The 26,325-nt window shown below is 38.1% G+C and overlaps 1 protein-coding gene across 1 annotated transcript in view; it reads left to right on the top strand.

Moving 5' to 3' along the window:
* LOC150081587 (netrin receptor UNC5C-like) overlaps nt 1-26,325 on the top strand; it is a 383,853-nt gene that overhangs the window by 117,779 nt on the left and 239,749 nt on the right. The window contains exon 3 of the mRNA XM_090379449.1: nt 16,608-16,772. Coding sequence (XP_090235575.1) covers nt 16,608-16,772 — 165 coding nt within the window. The remainder of the gene's footprint in view (nt 1-16,607; nt 16,773-26,325) is intronic.

The raw sequence follows: 26,325 nt of genomic DNA, 5'->3' as shown, positions 1-26,325 counted from the left end.
CTCCTGTTCGGGACAGCTTTTTACAACTTGCCTGCTCTCCCGCACTGTGTTTAGAGGAATGATGAATTTATTTAGAAAATTTATCCTGAATATTGTGTTAGCCTGCTCTAATAAATTTGAGCTGTATCCTTTATATTAATGTATATATTGTTAATTTGTTATGGCTATGTTTATCCTTTTTTTTTTTTTTTTTTTTTTGAGAACCCCAAACACGAAAGGTATCAAAACCTATAGTACTTAGTACCGTGCATGGGTTGAAGGAAAAGTATGGGGAGAGGGGGATGCCGGAAACTTTGCTCTAGAGACTAAACATGGCTTTCACCACTTCAAGCCTCCAATAAGCAAAGTGGTGGTATTTCACCGGTTGATGAAAGTCATCCTAGCAAATGTTTGCTGTAACTTCTCCTTTTCCTTTACTTGAATAAATAAATAAATAAATAAAATATCACAATTCGTCTTCAGGCATAGGATTTTGGGATTGAGAGGAGTTCTAAAACTTGACCACGTGAAACAAAACTGTAGCACTGGATAGACAAAACTGTATCGCATGGAGGAACACTAAACAGTGATACAGTTTGGTCTCCCATGCTCAAGTTTTTTAACTCTTCCCAAAAACTTAAGACTGATTTCGATGCTGAAATCCGAAACGGGGCGAAAATTATTTACTCACTGGGAGTGTTTGTGGTCTAATTGTATCAATTGTCCTTTGCATACCAATAAACTAATTGCAATACTTTACGTGGAAAAATGACTTTATTTTAAATCTTATTGAGGAGGATTTTTTTTTATAATTAAGTGATCTTCAGAGATTAGAAATAGAGAAGAAACTGAATTCTTATTAAAGGTGGACTTCATGTCTAGGAATATACACCAGTTGGCTTTTTACGTTCAGCGTACGCAGGATCTTGAATAATGTATCTAGGAGGGTAGTGATGGTGTAGATCTCTTATTAATGACTGTATGAAAATGAGTTGGCCGGTGTCCAAAAAAGTGATCTGTTATCGTCTTGTGTATTAATTTTCAAGAACTTTTAAGGTTGTTCATTTTATTGAAATAGGGTGAAAAATCTTTCGGCTCCCTGGCATTTGTATTCTTAGGAAGTAGTATTCCAGAGTTTGAGACTGTTGCGGTTTCAAGGATTTTCTGGTAGATTTCAGCATCGGTTCGATTATAGATACACTGCACATCTTCGTGCACAGCTTCTCCTGGGTTAACTGGACAAGGACAATTCTGGTCTACTGGATCCAAGATGGCAAGCAGGCCTCTTATTGGCCTGATCACCTGTTGGTATTTCCCGCATGTAGAAGATAATTTAGTTAATTCCAATCCTCCTGAAACCCAGTCCTCTCTTATTTCTGGCCAGAAAGAATTTACTGCTCCCTTGTCCGTATTAAAACAAAATTCAGCTTTCTAGACTAGATCACATTACTTTTATGGGGATATGAACCTGATTTTCAACCTTTCTTGGCTTGCCATATCGCAGATATTGCTCCTACGTAATAAAACTAGATTATCTCTTAATCGGCGTTACTTTCTTTATACAAACAGTTACATACAATTCTGCCCTACCATTGGATATTGTTCTCTTATCTGCGGGAGTTCCTCCTAATCTTGTTAAACATCCAGACCAACATTTCCGGTTGCTGGCAAAAAAAAAAAAAAAAAAAACTTAAACAGAACACAAAACTGTCTAAAATAGTGTTTATTGATATCATAAAAAGATAGCAGTATGAAAGATGAGGACTTTCAGATAAGAAACTTTTTTTTATAAACTATTTGAGTGGCTGCGTGCCCTTGTATTTTCTTGTGCGTGCTCCCTCATAGTATAAATGCATGCGTCGGTTGGCCATTGCTATCCTAAAGAAGGCAGCCATTCTAATCAGTGATCCTTCACAAACTCACTGCACCCTCTTTCACACTGCTGTTTCTATGACTGTGATCGTGGATACTGAATTGCATTTGTTATTCTACCTATTTCTTCCAAACCAGTCCGAAAACGCGCTTCACCTGGTCTGCATTCATTCTCAGTCGACCAGCCATTCCCACCTTCCCTTTAACCAATAAACAAATAAATTTCCGTATGTTATTATGAAAGTGGATAGTTTGAATAAATACAAGAAAGACCTATTGGAGGGGATGGACAAGTGATGTGGGAATTTTTTTTTTTTCGCATTTGCTTTGTAGGCTCGCTTTATTGCATTATTTGCCACTACTGATACCAATACCAAATTCATCTAAGTAACTTTTCCTCAGTTTATCTTTTCTTTGCAACAACCTTCTCATATATTTCCTGAAAATTGTAATGTCCAGCGTCATCAAGTATATATTCTCTTCTCCATCTTCACCGTCACAAGATATCAGAGTGTACTGTAGGTTCTAATATTTTTATATTAGAACCTGGAGTAATTTGGTACCTTCGTGACAAAAAAAAAAAATAATAATAAATAAATAAACGGAATATGTTTAAAGCGATTATATGTTCTTTATTTTTAATATCATTTGACAATTAATAAATGAATTTAATGTTACTAATAACTACCTATCCGACAGTTCAATCGAATAGAAATTAAGAGCTATCGCTTTGCTAACCGAGTCAGTTGTTGACTGCGAATATATAAACAGAAATGAGAAAAGTTTCATTCTTAAGTTAAAATAAACACGAGGACTCGTGTCCATGTTTTAAGAGATCACCGAAAAGATAATGTTTTTACAACGACATTACGCCTTTATTTTCTGAGACTGTTTCAGCGTCATACTTTGGCTATGGGCAGTGTTGTTTAAGTGTAATGGAGGAATCTCGTTGCGATATCCTGGCAAAATAAAATACATTTTCTTTTCCGTAGTCTGTTGCATGAAATATGTATTAGTTTTTCTAGTTATATTAATTGGGATTGTTATTGTTAAAGCGGGCATTTATCTAACTTAAATTATTTTTGCTAATTTTCAAATGTCACCAGAACAGATGAATAAAACGTCTTCGTCTAACCCAGCTTTATTAATAAGTCTAGTGTCGCCCGTTTTCTTCTTACTGTGTGAGAAATATCGATATTTGAGTGGTGTGACAGTATTTTAAATTTCCCTTTAGTTAATTGTCGCATTGTAAAAAAAAAAAAAAAAAAAAAAAAAAAAAGTTAATTTTTTTCAGCCAGTTAGGTTGAAAGTAGCAGACCCAATATACTTGTTAGATGGGTGTTTGTTATATCAGTCATTATGTTGTTACGATTGAGATGACAATATTGTTACATCAATTGTTGCACTACTTGACTATACGGAAAATATTTCCCAGTCAGTAGTGAAAATCGAGTCCTAGATGATGAATTGGCACAGTGCTGATCATGCGCAGTGTTGCACACTTCTGTTTAGTTTAGTTATTTGTTTCCTTTAACTCTTCATTCGGCCTTCCCTATAATTACAGAGTATGAAACCACAGACAGACATCCCAGGTCATCCGTAACAGATGTATTCCTATTCAAATTACATAATTTCCACTGTTCAGATCAAATCTGCAAAGAAGGGCAACAAGATTGGTGAGGGGAATGAAGGGATTCTCTTACCAAGAGAGGCTTAAGTTCTGCAAATTGCAGCGGGCTGGAGACTAGGCACCTGCGCGGTGATCTGATTGAGGTCTATAAGGCCTTGAATGGGTTGAGCACGCTGAATTCTGATGGGATCCTTCCACTTGTTCAGATTACGAACCTAAGAGGGCATAAATTCAAATTAAGAAAAGACAGATGTAGAATAGATGTGCAGAAATTTGCCTTTAGCCAGCGGGTGGTTAATTGCTGGAACAAACTTCCATCTGTCGTTGTGGAAGTTGATAGGTTGAATAAATTTAAGGAAGAACTGGACAGGCATTTGGAGGGTATGGTGTGATTTTTTTTTTTTTTTTGGCTGATGCTGCATAAGCTCCTACACTTGCTTTCTTGCATCACATGCCACTACTACTACTACATTAAATCGAATTCCTTTGCGCTAACAGATTCGTAATTATGTTCGTAGTTTAAGATCATTTACTTGCAGCTAATTAGACAAACTAGTGTCAGTCATTATTTTCATATGACCTCTGGATGCGTTAATATATCGATTCCATAAAGCGTGTAGCACTGTCTGCTTCTAGTGTTTAGACATCAATACTGTCGTAATTGACTTAGCTCTCTGTTTTTGGATAGCAGTTAAAAAATAAATAAACAAAATAAAATATACGTATCTTCTACATGCTTACTAATTTTTGCACAGTTTTAACCATCTTTGTCGCCAGTCCTTCAACAGGGGCATGAATGAGGCTTACCAATGCACTAGACTTGTTTCTTTGATTCGTGAAATTAAAAAAAAACCCTTAATTTAGAATGAATTAAGGAAAAAAAAAAAAGGATTCTTGTTTTCCTTTCTTTTCCTTAGTTTTAATTTCGTTTATTTTTTTATACTTTTTTTTCTAATAATTGAGTCAGTTTGTTTGTTTTGGTGTAACTCACTGTTTGACACTAATCGTCTCTGCAAGGTTGTTGCAGCTGTAGTCACGAGGACTACAGCTGCGAGACAGTAATAAGGAACAAATCCTATATGGCTTGTGTGATTGATGAATTTTCGTATTAAGAAGATGGCTTATGTTATCTTCCGAGGTGTACTCGTTTGAGTAGAAAAGACTTGATTTTTATGTTGTTTTTCCCCCCTTCTGATATTCAAACGGTTATAGCTTTTGCTAAGATTAGAGAAAAAAAAAAAAAAAAAAAATATGAGTTCGCACCACCTGCATGCACTTTAAATTTGTAATAATTAAATAAGCGTACAAAAAACTGCTCCATTAATCGGCTGTGGAAAATTTCCCTATCGTAGAAATAGAACGAGAGAAATACTCAAAATTACGTGATTGTAACGACAAGATAAGATAGGATAGACAGTGTCACCCAGCAGTCATTTTAACCCCATATGAATTGATTTGGAGAAAGATTGACTATGCGAACGTAACGGTTGTCAATCTACGCATCAAGTAGTATCAGTTCATAAAACTTCTTTTGATTATTGAGAATCTATTTCGTAAGCGGTGCTCGGAATAACGTTCCTGCAGTACCTTAATCAAAACTTGTATGTTCCGGGTGTTCATTTCTGCTCATCAAACGTTTCGGTTTATTCCAATCCAAGCATTTGCCCTGAAAGGGAGCGGATACAGAATACTGTCAAAATAGAATGAAGCGGTAGTGATAAGTAAACACACTCTGCCCTAGAATACCAGTCACGAAATGGCATGCTTCACTGTGTGAATAAAGTATGTTTAGACTTCATCTCTCTACACTCATCCCTTCTTTATTCACATAGAGAATTTCCACCATGTTCGTGCTTTGTCAAATTCCCTAATGCAGGTTAAATTTTTCGGGCAGAAAACCCTGAGAAATCTGAGATGTTTGTTGCTTAGATGGTCCTAATTTTCTAAGCTGACACCAAACAGCCACATCATCTACCTAGAAAAGTGTGATTTATTTTCGAGGGGCTCTGAATACCCACAGGTATATCTTCCTCCAGATAAAAAAAAAAAAAAAGAGAGAGAGAGAGAGAGAGAGAGAGAGAGAGAGAGAGAGAGAGAGAGAGAGAGAGAGAGAGAGAAAAGCAAACTCCTCTGCGCAGAAGCAATCACAAATATGCTTCTCATTCTCGATATTCTGTTGCAGCCGCCTGCATGTTTCTTTCAGTCTATCGGGCTGCCTCTTGTTACTTTCCATCTTGTCCTCCTTCATTATGCGTTAAGATAAGTGATGCAGACGAGGGGAAAAAAAAAAAAGAAATTCTTCGTGAGCACACGCTGATAACACGGCCCACCGTAGACATACGATTCGGAGGCTGATAGGAGTCTAATGACTAAATTACTCTTCGGGACACACATCTTAAACGCTCTCCGAACAGTGATCGAAGACTAGCTGGCAACTCCCCGTATCCGTCGATTGCATCCTACAGGAAGATTGAAAGGAGAGGAAGCATCGAATATAAGTGGAAAGAGTAATAAAAAAAAAAACCTTAAGTCGTATTAATTTCTTAAGTCCAGTGCAAGAAAAATCTTCAAAGATTTTGGTAAAAGAAGTGTAATGAAGAAACCGATCGAACCAAATACAGTTTTTCACTTTAACTTCTGTCTGTCTCTGCATGTCGCTTTCATTTGCCATCCCCTCCCTTCGCATTTATTTTACCCCCCCCCCATTCTTTCTATTGAAAACGATATAGATAGATAGATGGCGCCATTTTCCGCGTCGTTTTGCGTTCGTCGGAGCGTCTTTATTTGACTACGAAGTCAAAACATCTTTCAGAAATAAGTCAACCATTAACACAACATCCTGTCTTCAGCCGCAGTACGTGGTTCGCAGGAATCCCGAGACCTGTAACTTCGCATCGCTAACACGGAGTCAGAAGACATCGACCGAGTCGGATGAAGGGGAGGGAAAGACGATGGGATGCTGGGGGAATATCGTGGAGAATGCCAGCTCATCGCCTCGTGATGGATGGGGATGCACTGCCGAAGCGACGCGCGCATTGCTATTGTTCTCTCCCGTCAAGCATCCTTCTCCATCCTCATCCTCCTCCGCCTCCTGCCTCTAACATCCTCTTCTCTGACGGATGGAGATATTTATTACGACTATTCACTCTTCCAAAGTTCTGAGCGCAACAATGGCCTTTTTTTTATGCCTCCAAGTTTTCCAGAAAGTTTGAAGGAAATTCAGAATTGAAGCAGTTGTTTTGAACGCACTTTGTCGTTATTAGCTCGGGTTTCTTTGGCTCTCTCTCTCTCTCTCTCTCTCTCTCTCTCTCTCTCTCTCTCTCTCTCTCTCACACACACAGTCGTACTCTTCCCTTCATGTTCTATCTGACTAAAACAAAAGTTGTTTTTTATTATTATTATTATGTGTGTCTCGCTATTTCATTCGTTCAATATTGATCGCCTCCATTGTTTAATACTGTTCTTTCTGCTGTCTGACGTCTAAAGTAACACAACAGGCTGGTGGTTTTCTTTTGATCCACTGAAAAGAAATTCCTGAGTTCAATATTCTGATTGCGTAAGAAAAGATGTTAGTATTATTCTCCAGGAAGACATCTTGTAATGCTGTTACTGTCAGACAGCAGAATGGTTGAGCATAGTTTTTAGCGCTATCTGTATAGAAGAATCCCTCTGACACTACCGAGCAATCTTTGTATCCACCAATTGTCATAATTTAACCTTTGCTTTGAGTGTAACGTGAGACATACAAATCGTGAAAATACAATTTACCACAATAGCCAAAGTTTCCAGTTGTCTGATACATGTGGTTTTTGTCTGGCAGCTGTAATAATTGTCAAAATCGTTCTTAGAATACAAGTAGTTGTATCCTTTAATTTTGGTTATTGGGATGCTAAAATGAAACACGATTTACTAGTCATGTTGACCTTCAACAAACGCGACATCTGGCGGGCGCCACTTAATCCATGTGGCTAATTGAGGGATATTTTAAGTGGCATTTATCTCGCTGTATTTCAAGCACCACTCCAATACACCATACTTTGTTGTCACATGATTGAAGCTTCACTAATCGTGATACTATTTTTTTTCCTACATTAGTCATTGTAAATTTCAGCATCCCATAGGGTGAATGCAACAGATGTTCAGCGTGCGGAAAAGTTGACAATCGTGTCTCTTACAGGTCCATACAATTAGGTAGGCCTTTTAACACCTCTTCTTTTGCGCGCGCGCGCACCGGGGGGGGGGGGATGACCACTCTTCGTTCCGAGAGGTGCTTGCAGAGTCCATTGTCTGCGCTATTATAGTAATAAACGTGGCTAAAAACTTGTTATCCTAATGGTGGGAATTCGGCACATTTCTTGAGTTGGGTGCTTTAAGGCATATCAGTGGGAGAAGCTGTTAGAGAAAGCACGTGTCTGCACAATCTGAACAGCGGGAATTACAGAGTCGAGAGAGAGAGAAAGAGAGAGAGAGATTAAGCTGTCATTCAGAGCGACAAATGAGAACCAGCGGTACATTCCCACGTGAAAAATCGAATCGTAACCTCCTGCAGCCACCCCATAACGCATTGTAACTGAGTGTCTTAGAAGTGGTTTTAATATTTAAACAGACAAATCACATTTAGGAAACAAATTGAATTATCTGCACAAAACAGATGTCAAGCGGTTTACGGAATAGAAAATAATGGATGGGATGAGACAAGATAAGCGAGGATAATTATTTAGGAGCGGCTTTTTTTTTTCTTATAACCACTCGCGCTGTTTCACCGATTGTCGCTATTAATAAAGAAGGAATTCTTAATTTTTAGCACCGTTTTCTCTGCAGGTTCAGAGGATCGAGATGGGCTTGTAATTGGAAAAACATTTGCACTGCACTGAATATTAAGAAGTGGGCAATAGTCATTAGGGGGTTGGTTAATATATGGCATTTTCAGACTAAATTTTCTCTCTCTCTCTCTCTCTCGCACGCACACACACGCGCGCACATACACGCACGCACGCACACACACACACACACACAATTTTGCACCTGAATTCGTTACTTTTGCGTTTTCTTCTGCGATACTTGTCTATCCGTATGGCGTGATGTTTTTTTTTTATATAGTTCTTTATTTTATTTGAGCTTGTTCACATCGAAGTTTTACTTTCAGAATCTGAAAGGGGGAAAAAAAAAACATGTATAAAATGTTAATATTATAACAAAGAACTTTATGTAGTTCACTGACCTTACTATATGCAGATACAAATAACGGTTGGAATCCCGTATGTTGCGTATAAAACGGTTCTGTACAAATTGGAGCAGTGTAGCATTAAGGGGCAAGTTACTGCAATGGATAAAGGGGTGGTTGAGTGGAAAAAGACAGAGTGATAATCAATGGACATTGCTCTTCGTGGACTAATTTTATAGTGGAGTCCCCGAGGGTTCGGTGTTGGGCCCATTTTTTTATATTTATCAGTGATATTGATGAAGACCTAATCAGGCTTAATGTCCAAGTTTGCAGATGATATAAAGGTTGGCAGGGTGATTAATGACAGCATGCTACTGCAACAGAATCTAGAAAACTTAGGCAGATAGGCTGAGAAATGGCAGATATTATAATATTATCCCTTTGTATAAGGCAATGGTCAGACCACGCCTTTGAGTACTGCGTACATGTCTCGAGGCCTCATTTTAGGAAAGATGTTGAGCTACTAGAACGAGTACAGAGACGGGCAACGAGATTAATGAGTGGAACAAAGGGTTGCTGTTAGCAAGATAGGCTTAAGTTCTGAAAATTGCAGCGTTTGGAGACTAGACACCTGCAAGGTGATTTGATTGAGGCGTTTCAGGCTTTGAATGGATTGAGCAAGCTCAGTGCTGATGGAATTCTTCCTCTTGCTGAGACCACACACATGAGGGGACATAAATTCAAATTGAGGAAGGACGATTACACAGAATAGATGTTCAGAAGTTTGCCTTTAGAAAGGTCGTTTTTTTTTTTTTTTTTCTGATGCTATATAAGCTTTCTTTCTTGCATCATTTTCCACTGGTAATGCTAATACATGCAGTTCCCATATTACGCCGTTTTCGGTACGCTTTTTATATTTATCACATTGTTTATTTTGAATCTTTTTGAGATTATTTATACTGTATTACGTAGCTGCCAACTTTCCTGATTTACCATAGAATCCGTCTTCTTTTTTTTTTTTCTTTCTTTCTTTTTTACCCTTCTCCATCTGGTCAAATGGAGAAGGGTCTCCATTTGACCCTTCTCCGTCTGACCGTTTAATATAGTGGTGACAAAGAGGTTCTCCGTCAGTTAAAATTGGATTTTTTTACTACTATTTTCGTTAACGAATTGGCTTTCAGGTGTGCTGTTGTAGTTAACTTTGCAAAATGAAAAGACGCCATATGTAAATTTTCAGGGGCTTAGAGGGGAACAGGTATCCTGTGTGTTATCAGACACTCAGCCTAAAACACTGATGGATCCAATATCTCTCTATTACAGAAGATTTAGGAGAAGTCCGGTTGGCCTGCCTCCCTAAAATCCACTCATGCACACCTTCTCGATGGTAAGCCCTGTTACGTCACTTAGGTGGCAACGAACGTGTAGAGTGGTTCTCTTCAAGACGCCTGGTCAGCGTGAAGAGGAAAAGACCAAACCCTCCAGCAATATGAAAGCACGACGAAACAAATGGCCCTCAGTCCCCAGCAGCTTTCACTCTCCCTCTTACGGCAGCGAGAGGATTAGAGTGGAAGCAGAGGGTGCTAAGAATCTCTGGGTACGACCAGGCTGCCATGCACGGAAACTGAACTTGGCCTGTTATAACGTAAGAACACTCATCGGTGAAGACAGGATATTAGAGCTGGAAAAGGAATTAGAAAATGTGAATTGGAATATCATTGGTTTGGCTGAAACAAGAAGAAGAAATGAATCACTTATAAGTTTATCAAGTGGAAATCTGCTGTACACCAATGGAAACAGTGAAAGGAGTGAAGGTGGAGTTGGGTTTCTGGTCCATAAAGATTTTAAAAACAACATTTTGGAATTCAAAAGTACATCACCAAGAGTGTCAAGACTAATACTCAAGATTTCTAAGAGATACAAGCTAAAGATTATAATGATTTATGCACCAACATCGAGCCATGATGATGAAGAGGTTGAAGAAATGTACACCGAAATTGAGAGTCTTCTAGATGAGCAGAAAACCCACTACACTATTATTATGGGGGACTTCAATGCTAAGGTTGGAAAAAGACAAAACAGCACAGAAAGGGGAACTATAGGAAATTTTGGAATTGGTGAAAGAAATGAAAGAGGTGAAAGACTTGTGGAATTTGCAGAATCTCAAGGACTGTCAGTAATGAACACTTTTTTCAAGAAACGGGTGAACAGAAAGTGGACATGGAAGAGTCCAAATGGATTAACTACTAATGAAATCGACTTCATCCTCACTAACAGAAGATATATTGTGAATGATGTTACCGTCCTGAATAAGGTAAATGTTGGAAGTGATCACAGAATGGTAAGATGTACACTTGATATAGATGTAGGAAAGGAAAGGAAAAAACTGACTCGAGTAAATAATACAAAGGTCTTTGAGATAACAGAAGAGGAGAAAAAGCAGTATGTACTGGAACTTAAGAACAAGTATGAGCTTCTGCAGACTGCTGAGGACCAAGATATCGACGAGGAATATTACAACTTTTTGAAAGTGATAAAGCCCAAGAAACCTATAGGGAAAAAGAAATCCAAAGAAGAAAAAATTAGTCAAGAAACACTTGTCATGATGAACCGAAGACGACAAATGAAAAGCAAGAAAAACACTGACAGGGAGAAAATTGAGTATACTGAGTTATGCAAAGCCATTAGAAAGAGACTCAGAGAGGACATAAGAAGATTTAACACAAGAAAAGTAGAACAAGCATTAAGGGAAAACAAAGGATTTAAATCAGCAGCCATGAGCAGTAATACAGAAAGACAAATGATACTGAAACTGAAGAATAGCGATGGTGTACTTATAAACAGCAGAGAAGGCATAATTCAAATAGCAGAAGACTACTATAGAGAATTATACAAGGAGCAGGGGAATGATGCCAGCAGTGGGGAAGATGGATTGCAAAGTAGCAACACATACGACATACCCAATATTCTTCCTGATGAGGTAGAACATGCATTGAAGAAAATGAAGAATCAGAAAGCCCCGGGGGAAGATGAAGTTACTGTAGAGTTGTTAAAATTGGGAGGAAGAGACATAACACAAAAACTGGCAAGGCTCTTCACAAAGTGCATTAGAAAAGGTGTGACGCCTAAGCAGTGGAATAATGCAATCATAGTTTTGCTGCATAAGAAAGGAGATAAATCAGAAATTGGAAATTATAGACCAATTAGCTTGTTATCCCACATCTACAAGTTGTTCACAAGGGTCATTACTAACAGATTAGAAAGAATACTTGATGAGAATCAACCGAAAGAGCAAGCTGGCTTTAGGACAGGATTCTCAACTATGGATCACCTTCACGTAATATCACAGCTAATGGAGAAAGCAAATGAATATAAAACACCATTATGCCTGGCATTTGTGGATTATGAAAAGGCATTTGACTCCATACAGCATAAGGCAATGTTTCGGGCACTGGAAAGACAAGGCATTGATACCCCATATATTATGATTTTGAAGAAAATATACGAGAGTGCTACCTCCTTTATTAGACTAGACAAAGACAGTAGGAAATTTAAAATTGAGAAAGGAGTTCGACAAGGAGACACAATATCTCCGAAGTTGTTTACTGCTGCCCTTGAGGAAGCTTTCAGAAGATTAGACTGGTCGCAGAAAGGAGTCAATGTGAACGGAGAGTACCTAAACCATTTACGATTTGCAGATGACATTGTGGTCATAAGCCATGATCCCAAAGAATTAGAGGAAAATCTTAATCAGTTATGCACAGCTAGTAAGGATTTTGGACTAAAGATGAATATGGCTAAAACAAAAGTAATGATGAACAAGTATGCCACAGAAAGGGAAATAATGATTGAAGGAGCAGTAATTGAAAAGGTGGAGTCATATACTTATCTGGGACAAGTTATTAGCTGTAATAATGATAAATGGCTGGAAGTCAAGAGAAGAATAAATTTTGGATGGATAGCATTCAGGAAATATAGTCACATACTGAAGAGCAATATCCCAGTTTGTCTGAAACGTAAAATAATGAACCAATGTATACTCCCCACCATGACTTATGGAAGTGAAACTTGGGCACTCACCAAAAGAATGGAAGAGAAGCTGAGAACTACACAGCGAAGAATGGAACGAATCATATTGGGAATCAGACTGTTAGATAAGAAGAGAAACACATGGATTAGGCAACAAACTCAAGTAAAGGACATTCTTATCAAAACTAAAGAACTAAAATGGTCTTGGGCAGGACACATAGCTCGAAGACATGATGACAGATGGACTAAGAAAATAACAGAATGGTACCCAAGAGGAGCTAGAAGAAAACCTGGAAGACAAAGGCGGAGATGGATAGATGAAATTCATGAGTTTGTGGGTAGTAAATGGATGTCCAGTGCTCAAAACAGAAGGAACTGGAAAGTTGCTGGAGAGGCCTTCATCCTGCAGTGGATTGAAAATGGCTGATGATGATGATGATGATGATGTAAATTTTCACCAGACTTTGTGGTGCAAAGGTGAATAACAAAGAAATAGACTTAATTTCAAAGGACATACGCAAGATTTTTCCATGTATTGGAAAATTTTAAAAAGGTAAGACTTCGATGAAATCAGACATTTGTAAATAAATAAGCTTAACGACAACGTGCAGTGTATATAGAAGTGCAAAAATACGTGTTGCATTTAATGGTGACAGGATATTGTTATACATGATACGAATGTTTATCTGCATATATTTTCATTAATAATCTTCCTCTGTAGTGATGGCTGTGAAAAATTGGCCCTTTTCGATTGCTACCGATAGCAGTAATTACGTTTATTCCAAGTTATTTCCTATTGTGATGGCGTTCCGTAACAATTTAAAAAATTGTTAAATTGAAAGCTTACTATAGTATCAGCACTAGAAGATGACTCTACAGGGTACAAATTTGGACATCCTTTTCTGAACAGGCTGAAAGCATCTCAGATTCCTTAAAAAAAAAAACTGTGTGGTACCTTAGTATTAATGATTACGCCTAAAAACTGCAGGAGAAGATTGACTCTTTAGTAGTCATAAGCTGTCCCTGTCATCTGATTAATTTGTATGTTGAATAGGGAGCGTCATACCTTCCTGAGAAAGTGGATGAATACTTCGTGGAATTTTGCTAGTATCTAGAGAGAAATGCTAAAAGGAAAGATGATTTAAGCAGTTTCAATTAGTGCATGCCACTGAAGTTAAAAAGATTTTTGAAGTATGTATGTTCGTTGGCTATCTTTATGTTAAATGTGTAACTAGACTGGTAAAGAACAACAACGACCTTTCATCTGTTTAAAGAAGAGGTTAGAAGGGTGAGAAAAGCCATGTGAGCATTTTTCAGTTATCAAATTTAAAAGTAAAAGCTATCACTAATCAGTGGCATTTACTCATGTTCAAATCCAGATAGTCGATGAACTCAAAGAAAAGAACTTCTGGTAAAAGCAATCGTAAAGAGGCCAACCAAGCTGATAATTCTAGGCATGTTATCATCACTCTTGGCGAATGTCTGTTCATGTTTCTCTCTTCTGGCTTGAATAAAGCAATTTGCTTGTTTATTTTAATTGTTATGCCACTGTTTAAAAATCGGAACATAGCTTCAGTCCAACGTACCTCACATCCGTGTACGCAGGTCATTACTGCTAGGTGTGCTGAAGAATGTTGGGTTCGAATTTATCAGATTTCAAATCCTTCACTTCCATTTTGGAAATGGATTACTTTAGCAGACTAAGTCAGAAAGACAATTCTGACTTGGCCACCAAATAAGCATTTCAACTGCGAAATTCTTCTGTTTCGATCCAAAAACCTTCTACTTACGAGTGCCTAATCTCTTTTCAAAGTCGAAAGATGATATAATTCATTTTATTAAAAAATGAAGTTGCTCTACTAAAATGGAAAATTAAAATTTTTTGCTTAAAAAATGTAGATTTGTTTCTATAGGATTCCCGGTTTAGTTGCCGCCATCAACGATTAGAATTGTCTGTGGATTCTGTGATGCATTCTCTTATACCCTGGATAAAAGATAATCTATCACAAAATGTATCCACTAGTTCAATGATTTAAAAAATATAAACACGTATATTTTTTACACAAGGTCTGCCTGGAACTTAAATTTATAGCGTTAAGTGTATGCCGAAAAAATATATTCCGCTTGACGCTAGATTTTTCTGAATCACATCATGTGCATAAGGTGTGGATTGTCTTTGTTACGTTCGGTTAAAACATTCTAGAATACTGGATTTTGTCAAAGTTGAGTGGTGTTTTCTGGTTGTGAACCGTACACAATTCAGAAAGACACACATGTATTACTTAAGATTGTGATTATGTGCATACCAGCAAAAAAAAAAAAAAAAAAAAATTCACATTTAGTGGGTTTGGCCATTAATGACGACTAATGTTTTTCTTACTGCAAGGCATCCTTCATAGGAAAGTTGTAATCGCAAGAAAATATTTTGTCCAGCAGGTACTTTTACTTGAATTTTGCCATTTACTGTAAATCAATAGAAGTTTAATCAATCTTCTTTATGGCGCTGCAAATGTATACAGTCCTGGCTCCACTCTCTTGATAAATTGTATTGTCTCTGCAGCTTTTCGGCCACGTGCTGCAAAACCCTTAATATCAAATATGATTTCTAGAATACTACTTGGGCGTGTGTTTTTTTTAATATACACAACCGTCAAAATGACAAGGTGTATGCCTATAGCTCTGCAGAGGCATGTCAAGCTATAAAGGGGTCATCATCCATCCTCAGTGATGGTTTGGTGGGGCGTTTGTGACAGAAGGTGTAACAAAGATGCATTTTTCTGTTCAGGGGGTGAAAACCAGTGCAAGGGTGTACCTCAATGATATTCTGGAGCCGCATGTGAGACCTCTCAATCAGACTCTCTCCAGTGATCAGTACTGGATCTTCCAACAGGACTCAGTGCCTGCCCACAGGGCAAAGATCACCCAAACATGGCTGACAGAGAATGTGCCTGAGTTCATCAAGCATGACGAATGGCCTCCTGCCCGCCCAGATCTTAATCCACTTGATTGCCGTTTGTGGGCTATTTTGGAAGGGATGGTTTGTGATAAAAGGCATGCCACATTGGAGAGCCTGAAGAGATCACTGGCGCATGCTGTGACCAATTTCCCGCTGGATGTTGTGCTTACTTCTATTGATGAATGGTCGAAAAGTTTGAAGTCTTGTGTAAAAAAAAACAAGGGGGCAGGCAATTTGAATGAGTGTTGTGTTGCTTCATTTGTTGGGCATTCAATAATAGACCCACAGAGTTTTGAGGTCCTGTGTCGTTTCATTTTGTGGCTATATGCAGTAACACATATGGCAGTACTGTGTATATATTTCTCTCCTTTACACGTTATAGCATTAACAAAATCTAAAAAAGTTTTAGGTTTTGGTAATGAATTTTTATAAACGAAGAAGAAACTGAATATTAAATAATTTTAATGTAATGTTAATTGCCTTTCTGTAGAGATTTGTGGGAGGGATGATATTCCATTATCTTTTAAACAAGTACAAATTATTTGATAAACGTAAAGAGCTTAAAAACTCTCAAACATCGTTACGCGAATGAGCTTAAAGCGAGGATTGCCCATTGCTCATAATTACAAAACTCAGACAGACAACATCCTTATCTTAAACACACCATACACACACCGAAAAAATTTCTAGATTACAGAACTGTCGCATTAAATATTGAATGGATCAGACAAATTTTCACTTATTCCGCATCTGTCGAACATCTGTTCAGTTGCGCATCCAGCAATAGCCACAACTGAAATGAATTCTGTATTCAGAAACAACTTTATTGACATTTTTAAACAAAATTTAAAAAAAAATCTCCCGAAACATTATATAATTGATTGCGATATTTTGAAAGTTTGTTTAAAACCTTGCCCATCATGAACATCAATGTTTATGAACTGCCTGTTTTAATTATTGAATATTTTTCTATTATGCAGCAACCGACGGCCGTTGGACAAGCTGGTCTTCTTGGTCCACTTGTAGTCCTGACTGCAGGAATCACCGTAGACGTTCATGCACTAACCCGTCCCCCTCTAGTGGAGGGCGATATTGCCCGGGAAAAGATACGGTGACAGCAAACTGTACAGGAGGAATGTGCAAAGGTAAATTGCTGTTTTAGTATTTGTGTTTTTATTTTTACAAGATACTAAGCTGTAAAAGGGATATTCACTTCAAGTTATCCAAAATGTGAAAATCTGTTGTTTGCTCCAAGCGATCTTCTCGATGTTCATTCCCAATTTTTTGAGCATCCATTTCTAAACATTTTGCACCATTCCTATTCGATTGTAAACTGTACACGCATTCTGCAAAGAATTTTGCTTCATTTATCTCCTTCAGACAGCAAAAATCGAATAACACTTCAGTGTTCAACAGCAGTCACATCTGGCAGCTGTCATTTTAAAAAGTTAGTCTGTATTGTCAACTTTATATCACGGGACTACGTGTTAAGATATGTAGTAATAGCTAATTGTGACTGTAAAATATGAAAAAATTACTTAAGTGACTAATTTATTTTGTGTGTGTGTGTATATATATAGATATGTTTCAGTCTTCTGAATTATGCTTGAAATCTCTCTTCGGCACTTTAGTTCTGTTTCGGGGACGCACTCATACTGTAAACGTTTTTCTCAGTTACTTTTAGTGGCAATGTTGTCTTCAGACAACAATTACGTTCTCTCTTTGCATCATCCTTGACACATAGAAAGAAAGGAACGAACTTAAATTGAATTGATCCTTAGAATATCTATTTTCGGGAAGTAATTTTCTGACTTCCTGCTGTTTAGCTGCCATTTTCGAACTGACAGACGTCACTAAATATTACCCATCGCTGTCAACCGTAGTAACTCGTGTCCTTTGCCGATATGTCAGTTTCCACCGACTTTGGAAGGGTGGAGTGTCAGTTTCCTCCATAAGAGATGTGGGCAGCCACTTTCATTACGAGAATGGAAGTCAGTGGGCACTCACTAATGTTCCCTTGAAAGGGGAGAGATATTAATTTACGAAAAAAAGAAAGAAAAAAAGTGAAATTGTAGCTTTAGACAATAAATCAAGTAGTTGCTCAGCTGCTGAACTTAAATCCTGACAAATGATAGCAAAGAACGACTCTTTTCTTTTCATTAAGAATTTTAATATTAATTTATTTGATAAATGAAAAATAAAACATAATTGGGAGGCCAACGCACTGCGCAGTTTCTGAAAGCAAGAAATTTATTTTAAAATGTACGTTAATACTGATGAATAACTTAGGTCTATTCTTATGTAAAAATGTTATGGTTAAAACTAGATATTGGCTCTCCCAGGTTTGGGGGTAATGTACATGTTCTGATGCGTATATTGTACGATTAAATTTGTACGCTAACGCGCGTGCGTGCGTGCGTGCGCACACACACACACACACACACACACACACACACACACACACACACACACACACAACGTATAATAAAGATATAAGCTTTTTGGGCATGGAGTTGGGGGGGGTATCGGAGTATAAACAGAAACAAACTTCTTTTTTTTTTTAATGGTTACAGTTTATTTTTTGTAAACAAATGATTACTGTACAGCGTACACTGAACAACACAAATTTTGGGTCATATCTTGTTATGGGCATGAAAGTAAGTTTTTACTTTATAGATTTTGGAATGCTAAACACGGAAACCGTGCTTAAAATGGCAGATTGGCTCTTGTTTTCGAAAAAAGTAGTTTTCTTATATTTATACCAGGTATTTTTTTTTTATTTATATGGCAGTAAGATGTAGCTAGGCACATACCTGTATCAAACACGGGACCTTTTCGCCTTTCGCTTGTATTCAGCTTGGGGAGCATTCCTTTTCACCATCCAACAATAATCGGCTAACGTGGCCGCACTCCATCTGCTTTTGTATCTTTGTTCCATCGCTGCGATGTCTTAATGGAAGTGCTCACCATGTTTGTCACTGATGGCACCATAGTTTAGCGGGAAGAAATAAATAAAATAAAAATTTAAATAAATTTTCTGTTTATACTCCGGGACGACCAAACGGTCAGAGGAGTTCACAAGATAGACAGAATACAAGAAACAGCACCGTATTCAGCAGTCACGGGCTTGAACCCCGGTCATTCAAGGCACGTGTACTTATGCACCCGCGCGCCTGACCACTAGGCTACGATCCTGGTGTGAGTGCAAGAAATGCATCTTTAATGACATGTTGCACCCTAGTTTTTCGCAAGAAGTAATGAGATCTTCCATAAGTTGCCTGTAGTTGCCGGCTTTAACATTTCCTAGAAAGCCAGTCGAAATATTTCGAAAGGCTTTCCACCCTGATTTCTCGCTATCACTAAGGGCACATTTGAACTTTTCGTCTTTGAAAAGTTGCCTTATTTGTGGACCAATGAAAACGCCTGTCTCAATCTCCTCTGTAATGTCTTGAGAATTTCTCTTGCAAATATGTAAATGCAGGAACGTTCACTTCCAAAGCCTTCACAAAATTTTTCATGAGCCCCAGTTTGATGTGGAGTGGTGGAAGCAAAACTTTATTTGGATCTACCAGAGGATCAAATGCTACGTTCTTCATTCCAGGTGTTAATGATTTTCGTTGGGGCCAAATCCTCTTCTTGTAGTGCATATCCTTGGCACGACTATCCCACTCGCAGAGAAAGCAACAATACTTAGTGTAACCATTTTGTAGTCCTAATAAAATGGCGATTAAATCACCACATATCTGCCACTCATACTTCTGATAGTGTATACCCAAGAGGATGTTCTCCATGTTTGCGAATGTTTATTTTTTGTGGACGGTATACGCAAGAGGTATTGAAGGCAGCATATTTCCATTGTGTAATAACACAGCCTTAAGACTAACCTTAGAACTGTCTATAAATAGTCTCCATTTTTTTTTTGGAATGTACGTCATGTTCATTGCTGTCATTAAACCATCAATATCCTTACAAACAGCGAATTCACCTTTTGAATTCGCTGAATTCATCATAGTCTTTATTTCGAGTACGAAATGTCACTTTCACAGAATGATCTAGAACAGTGGTTCCCAAACTTTATTATTGAGATCTACGGACCCCTTCAAAAATCAAAAAACGTTTGCGACCCCTATATACTGTGTGTATGTGCGCGCTGGATTTTCTGAAAAGAAAATTCAATATTTTATGTTTAAAACACCCCAACTTTATTCTTATTTTTACATAAATATATAATGATAACCATATTTATCATCAATTTTCTATACACATAAGGAATAATTGGACCAATTCCAGAGGGTCCGTTGAGCGGCCCCAGTTTTGGAAACGCTGATCTAGAAGATTCCACTGTTGTAGCCTCGAGGCCAAAAGCTCTGCCTTATTCTTCGACAGTTGAAGATCCCTGATGAGGTCATTAAGCTCACTTTCTGTGATCTTATTTGGTTCAGAAGGATAAAAGTTTGGACAAAACGGTGGATCCCTTGATGTAGACAGCTGCTGTACTTCGCGTATATCAAGTTGATGTTTTTCAGTATCTTCATCAGAGTGTACAGAAAATCGTTCGGATGATTCAGGAATAGGTAGTATATTTCTCCTATTAGAAAAGGGATGAAATTCTTCATTGTCATCCCTTTTCTAATAGGAGGCACCATACAAAAGTAACAGTCTATGATGTGATTTGTTGGTTCCCTCCATATCATTAGCACTGCGAAAGGCATAAAACGCCCCTTTCGATTCACCCACTCGTTGAGTTTGATGAACAGGTAGTGCAGCATATATGTGGAGCCCAGTTCTTGACCCCATAACCTGCTTTACACCCAAAGTACAAGAAGTAGGCCTTTTTTTATGGCTCGAGTTAAGGGAGGTTTTCTTGAAGTTAACGTGACTTCTCCACAAACGTAACAGAAATCATCCGAACTAGTCACACAATTACAGGGCATATTAATCTTACACGACACAAATACTGCGCAAAAGTAGGAAGCTCACAGAGAACCACCTTTAACTGAGAACAAACCCTTCAAAATCAGCAATAATGATTTACTCATTGAAACAGCAACCAACAGTAATTCAACCATCAGTTCCTGGCACTCTCATCCCAGTGGTTACCTGCTATAAGGACCTCGGTGTCAATTTTGATCCGAAGCTGAGATCCGATGCGCACACTGAATACCTCCGGAAGCGATTTAACACCCTACGCTGGAGAGCGAAGCAACACTTACTTCGTTCCAACGATGCCGCAACCACTTCCAGATACTGTACCTTCAAACCACTGTTTATACGCTGCTGAAATTTGGGCGTCTGCGTCGCCCTCACTTCAAAAACCGGTGTTCGCGTGTGAATACTGGACCCTGAAATGGGCCACAAATAAGCATTGCCGCCCCCCTCAATTGAGAACAACTGACATGGCTGAGCAACTAAATGTACCCAGGCTCTCGTAAGTTAATTGACAGCAGGCGCTTGTTTAACGACTACAGTAAAAATGTACACAGGAGTGATAAACGCCCCAAACATCTGGGATTTCTGTCAGTGGTACAATCCTCTGCCATCCTTGAGATCAGAGCCCACACTAATCCTCAAATCAACCGGCTGAAACTGTGTAATCATTTCCTACCTGCCCAGGCACTCCCCAAAATTCAGGCACTGCTACGGCTTGGAATTAACCTGCAGAAAATAGTTACCGACTACAAATACCGTCGCATTCTCCTCGAGTGGATCGAATCTGTTGAACTGGGATAAATTCTTTCAAATTGTGTTACGATGTTCAGTTCTGTTTCTGTTATATTTTCCTATTTATTATAATTTCAATTTACATGTTTTATTTTTGTATAATATTTTTATATAATATCCCATGTAGCTATTAATTGACCAATTTAATCACATGTATCATTCCTTAATGTAAAACTTCTGGCCATGTCGCCCTGATGAGAACTATTGTTTCAAGTACTTGTACCATACTTAGCAGTATATAAAGAAGTTTATTATTATCATCGTCCAGTACATAGCTGTATTCCAGGATTACTGCAACAGAGTTGGAGACGCATTTCAGGCGACAACTGATCACATGATAAGAGCGTTGGTATTGAAACTGCGGTGTTGCCATGCTTTTTTGCCTAGAGCCGTAGTTGATAATGTAGAGAAACTCATTAATATGAGACCCCAAATGTAATTCGAAAACAAGAGCCAATCGACAAATTTTAATATGATTTTCGTGTTCAGCAGCATAAAATTAGTCAAGATTGTGTGTTTATATAATATTTTACGTGTTGACCACTGTTATCTTAATTACACTACCCGACAAAAATTTTTTTTCTTCATACCTCTGGAACGAAAGTTGGTTATTCTGAACAAAATTAAGATCCTGATTATGAAAATATCAATCTTTTACTTCTGTCACGTCTACCTCAAAAGATATACGCATTTTTTTAAATTCCTTGTTTTTATACAATATCAGCATACATGGTTGTAATTATTACACACAATATATGTTACTTAGACATGGTTTCCCACTCAATGATTTCCATCTATACTCCAGATTGCTTTCCCGTTTAAAGAACCAATAATCTCCCATCATGGCAGAGTCCCAGCGACCTTGGTATCGTTTTACCATTGCAGGTACGTCCTGGTGGAAGCGCTCTCCTTGTTCATCACTGACATCTGCTAAGTTTTCAGGAAAGAAATCCAGATGGGAATGAAGGAAATGCATTTTCAATGACATTCGGCACCTCATGTTCTTGTAACATTTCAGCAAGTTTGTCACCATTTCATTTGTTACTAGCTCTCTTCTTTTCTCTTTCTGATGAATCCGTGTACGACAGCCTTGAAAGATTTCCATGCAGCCAGTTCAACCTCATTCAGGTTTCTTTGAAATTCTTCATCTTTTAGGAGCTTTCTTATTTGAGGACCTATGAAAATTCCTTCCTTCAGCTTTGCATGAGATAAATTTGGAAACAATTTCAGTAAATATGCGAATCTTCTGCTTTATTTATCCAGTGCCTAAATGAAATTCTTAATCAGTCCAAGCTTGATGTGTAAAGGAGGAAGAAAAACCTTTTGTGGATCAACCAATGGAACATAAATAATAAAATAAATAAATTTTCTGTTTATACTCCGGGACGACCAAACGGTCAGAGGAGTTCACAAGGTAGACAGAATACAAGAAACAGCACCGGATTCAGCAGTCACGGGCTTGAACCCCGGTCACTCAAAGCACGTGTACTTGTGCACCAGCGCGCCTGCCCACTAGGCTGCGGCGGCCTAGTGGGCATACTTTACATTGCTTTTTCCGGGAATATATTCATCTCTCTTATCCCAGTGTTGTACGACGTAGTGTTTGGCTGCTGCACTACTATCCCACAAACACAGGAAACAACAGAATTTAGTGAAACCACCTTGCAACCCAACAAGCAGTCCAATCACTTTGAGATCACCACAAATATTCCAACCATAATAGGCATTGTAACGTATAGCAGCAAGAATCTGGGACATACTATCGTAAGTTTCTTTCAGGCCAACAGCATGAACAAGAGGAATTGATGGTAAAGTATTTCCATTATGAAGCAATACTGCTTTCAAACTTAGCTTTGACGCATCAATGAACAAACGCCATTCAGAGGTATTGTGATCCATGTTCAATTCGTGCATAAGATCAACGACGTCTTTGCAGATACACATTTTCCATTGGAAAATATCTTAAACTCTCCATTTCGCTTACGTTTCGCTTAAACTCTCCATTTCGCTATTGTAATGTTTGTACCTTTGGCGAGTAAGTTCCACTGTTGTAGTCTGGATCCGAGTAATTCAGCCTTCTCTTTGGGTAAGCCCAAGTCTCTGATCAAGCCGCTTAATTCTTTGTGTTCAATGTAGTGTGCGCCTCTTCTTTTTCTGACTCGTAGTCCAAATCATGTGAAGTACATGGTTCTGCGAAATCTGGTAAAACGATTTCTTCTGTACCTTCATCACTACTTCCAATACCCCAAGATTTTGGTGGCACAGGTACTGGCAGTTCTTTACCGTGTGGCACTGGCCTAATTGCTGATGGGATATTTGTTGCAGTGCTCGCCCTTTTTGGAAATACCTTTTATTTTTGTCATGCAGAAATAGCAATCGTCGAAATGATTCTTGGGCTCGCGCTACACCATAGGGACGGAAAAAGGTAATGCTCCCAGCTTGCCATATAACCACAGCCTTAATTTCGTTGTACAAGTAATACAGCAGATATGTGGAGCCCAATTTTTTTCTTAGTCACCGATCTTGCAGCTGAAGTACAATGAATATGCAACTTTTGTGACATTGTATAATTTCTTCCTCTGAGTTTTTGGGGTTAAGTGTCCACAAACATAGCAGAAGTTGTCTGAGTGATTGATGCAAATTCTGTGCTTTGTCTTCTCCATTTTAACAATGCATTAACCTAAAAACAGTAAAAGCAATTGGTGAATTTGAACAGAAGGTGAATTCTTGTAGCGTAGTTTATCATACACTATATATTGAACAGTTGAATGGTGTATTAAAATTAATAAAAATACTGACGTGTCTGGAAAAGTGCATCAAAATCAAAATATACTATATTGCAAGAATAGTAATGATGTACTTGCTTAACTTTTAGCCTAATAAACAAAACCAACCAAAAGTTAAGTTTAAAAATTGTATTTCAAACAGTAATGATATCTTTGTACAGAATCCAGTTATCTATCTATATCTTAAAACTGAGACGTGACAGGAAATTTTTATGATTGATTTTAAATTCTATACATAAAATTTGACCAGAAACAACCATTGATTTGCTGGAAGTTAAAAATCATGTTAGGTACTGTTATTAGCACATCGTCTGGTGATAGGTAAATGCTAAGCAAGATGGTGGAATAATTGCTAGGGACGGAGAAGCCCTTGAAATGTGCTGATCGAAAGAACTGCCATCTCTTTACTTCACGATTACCTGCACCCTAATTTTTCTTATTCCATCTACACCAAACTTAAAAGAGAATTTGTTACCGAAAAGATCTCTCTCTCTCTCTCTCTCTCTCTCTCTCTCTCTCTCTCTCTCTCACACACACACACACACACACAAAAACGGGCAGTTGGAAGACTGCGAACTTCGGGCGTGTAACAAAAGAATAAATCTTAATGCTGACAAGAAAAAAGAAAGCAGTTGCAATAGAGGCAACCGCTTTTTATAGGATACGAAAACTTAAAGGAAGTCAGGCTTGGAAGAACACGACACGAAAGAATCGTGTAGTAAGTTGGTGTTGAGGTTAAAAGCGAACGAAAGAAAAATTCCAGACGGAAAGTCAGTTCCGGATCATTAAGAGGAGAGAAGAAGAAACCAAAATTCGGTACGCAAGCCACGGGAGGACGTAGATAAATACGCCGTCTTTGCGGTGATACTTTATGGAGGCTAGGGATGGTGAGAAAGATATTCCTTTAGGCTGCCCATAATGAGATGCTGATCTGGAGGCAATCATTTCCTTGTCTTTTCCGACGAGAGTATTGGGGCCACGGTGATCGCTACACGAACCTCCCGTACTTGCTCCATGATGTCGGTGATAAATGGAAGAAGAGATCTGGAGACTTGAACGTGAGGCAATAAAAACTAAGTCATGAAAGAAAGTTAGAGTTGAACTTGAGTGATAGCGGCTACATAAACAGATAGACAGATAAATAGATTAGATAGATTGATAGAGGTAGAGACATTGAGAGTTATTATTCTCCTATTGAAACGGTGCCACTGAGGGAGAATGGCTATCTGGCGCACACACACAGATGATACAATCTGACAAAGCATGGAAAAGAGGCAATGGCCTCTTAGAAAACAAACTCGCTGCTTTTTTTTCGTTTTCAAATGAGCTCCCAAAACGGTGAATAGATGTTGGCATCAGCCTATTAAGAGAATTCTTATTTTGTTCTAATCAAATAGTTTTCTTCTTTTAATTATTTGGCATTACGACTTCTATGATTTATTCCTAATTTGGCTATTATTTAGAGCAGTGGTTCCAATCTTTTGACACTTGAAGTTAAAAAAGACGCATATTCATGGCACACCTAAAATAATGGTTGCCATTGAACTTGGAAGTTTTTCTAATCTCGCGGCACACCTGTTTGGAACCACTAATCTAGAGAGTCTTAGTGATATATTTCTTAGAGTCAATATTCCAGAGCTACTTTAATCTCTCTCTCTCTCTCTCTCTCTCTCTCTCTCTCTCTCTCTCTCTCTCACACACACACACACACACACACACACACACACGTACGTTTCCATTCACTTAATAACATCCTGAATACTTCTCCAGATTGTCTTGCAAAAAATTATACCAAAAATAGCAAGTGTTTCTAATATTTGGGGCACTTTTTGTATTTTTAGTGAAAAGGCAGTGAGAACTCATTATTACGTATGCTGTGCTGTTGCCGATCGTTGCCACCGATGAAAATACAATACGTACTGTACTTTAAAAGCAGCCTGATCTGAAGGCTTTGACCTAATTAACATTACACGTATCGTGTGTTCTTTTCCCGCACAACGAGACTATTTCGAGTATTTTCTTAATTAGTTCAGATGTTTGTGGACAAGGATTGGCTAATTAACATTAACTAATTAGCAGTGTTCTTAGAACAAGGATTAACAACTCAATCAGGAAAGTAGAAGAGGGAGAAAAAACAATAAGAAGAAACGAACAATGTTGCTGCTAGGCGATGAATCTTCAACATTGTCGA

This window comes from Mastigoproctus giganteus, chromosome 8 (genome assembly GCF_048544385.1).
Source record: "Mastigoproctus giganteus isolate SK-2022 chromosome 8, ASM4854438v1, whole genome shotgun sequence".
Classification (NCBI taxonomy): Eukaryota; Metazoa; Arthropoda; class Arachnida; order Uropygi; family Thelyphonidae; genus Mastigoproctus; species Mastigoproctus giganteus.
This window is presented reverse-complemented; position numbering and strand designations above follow the sequence as displayed.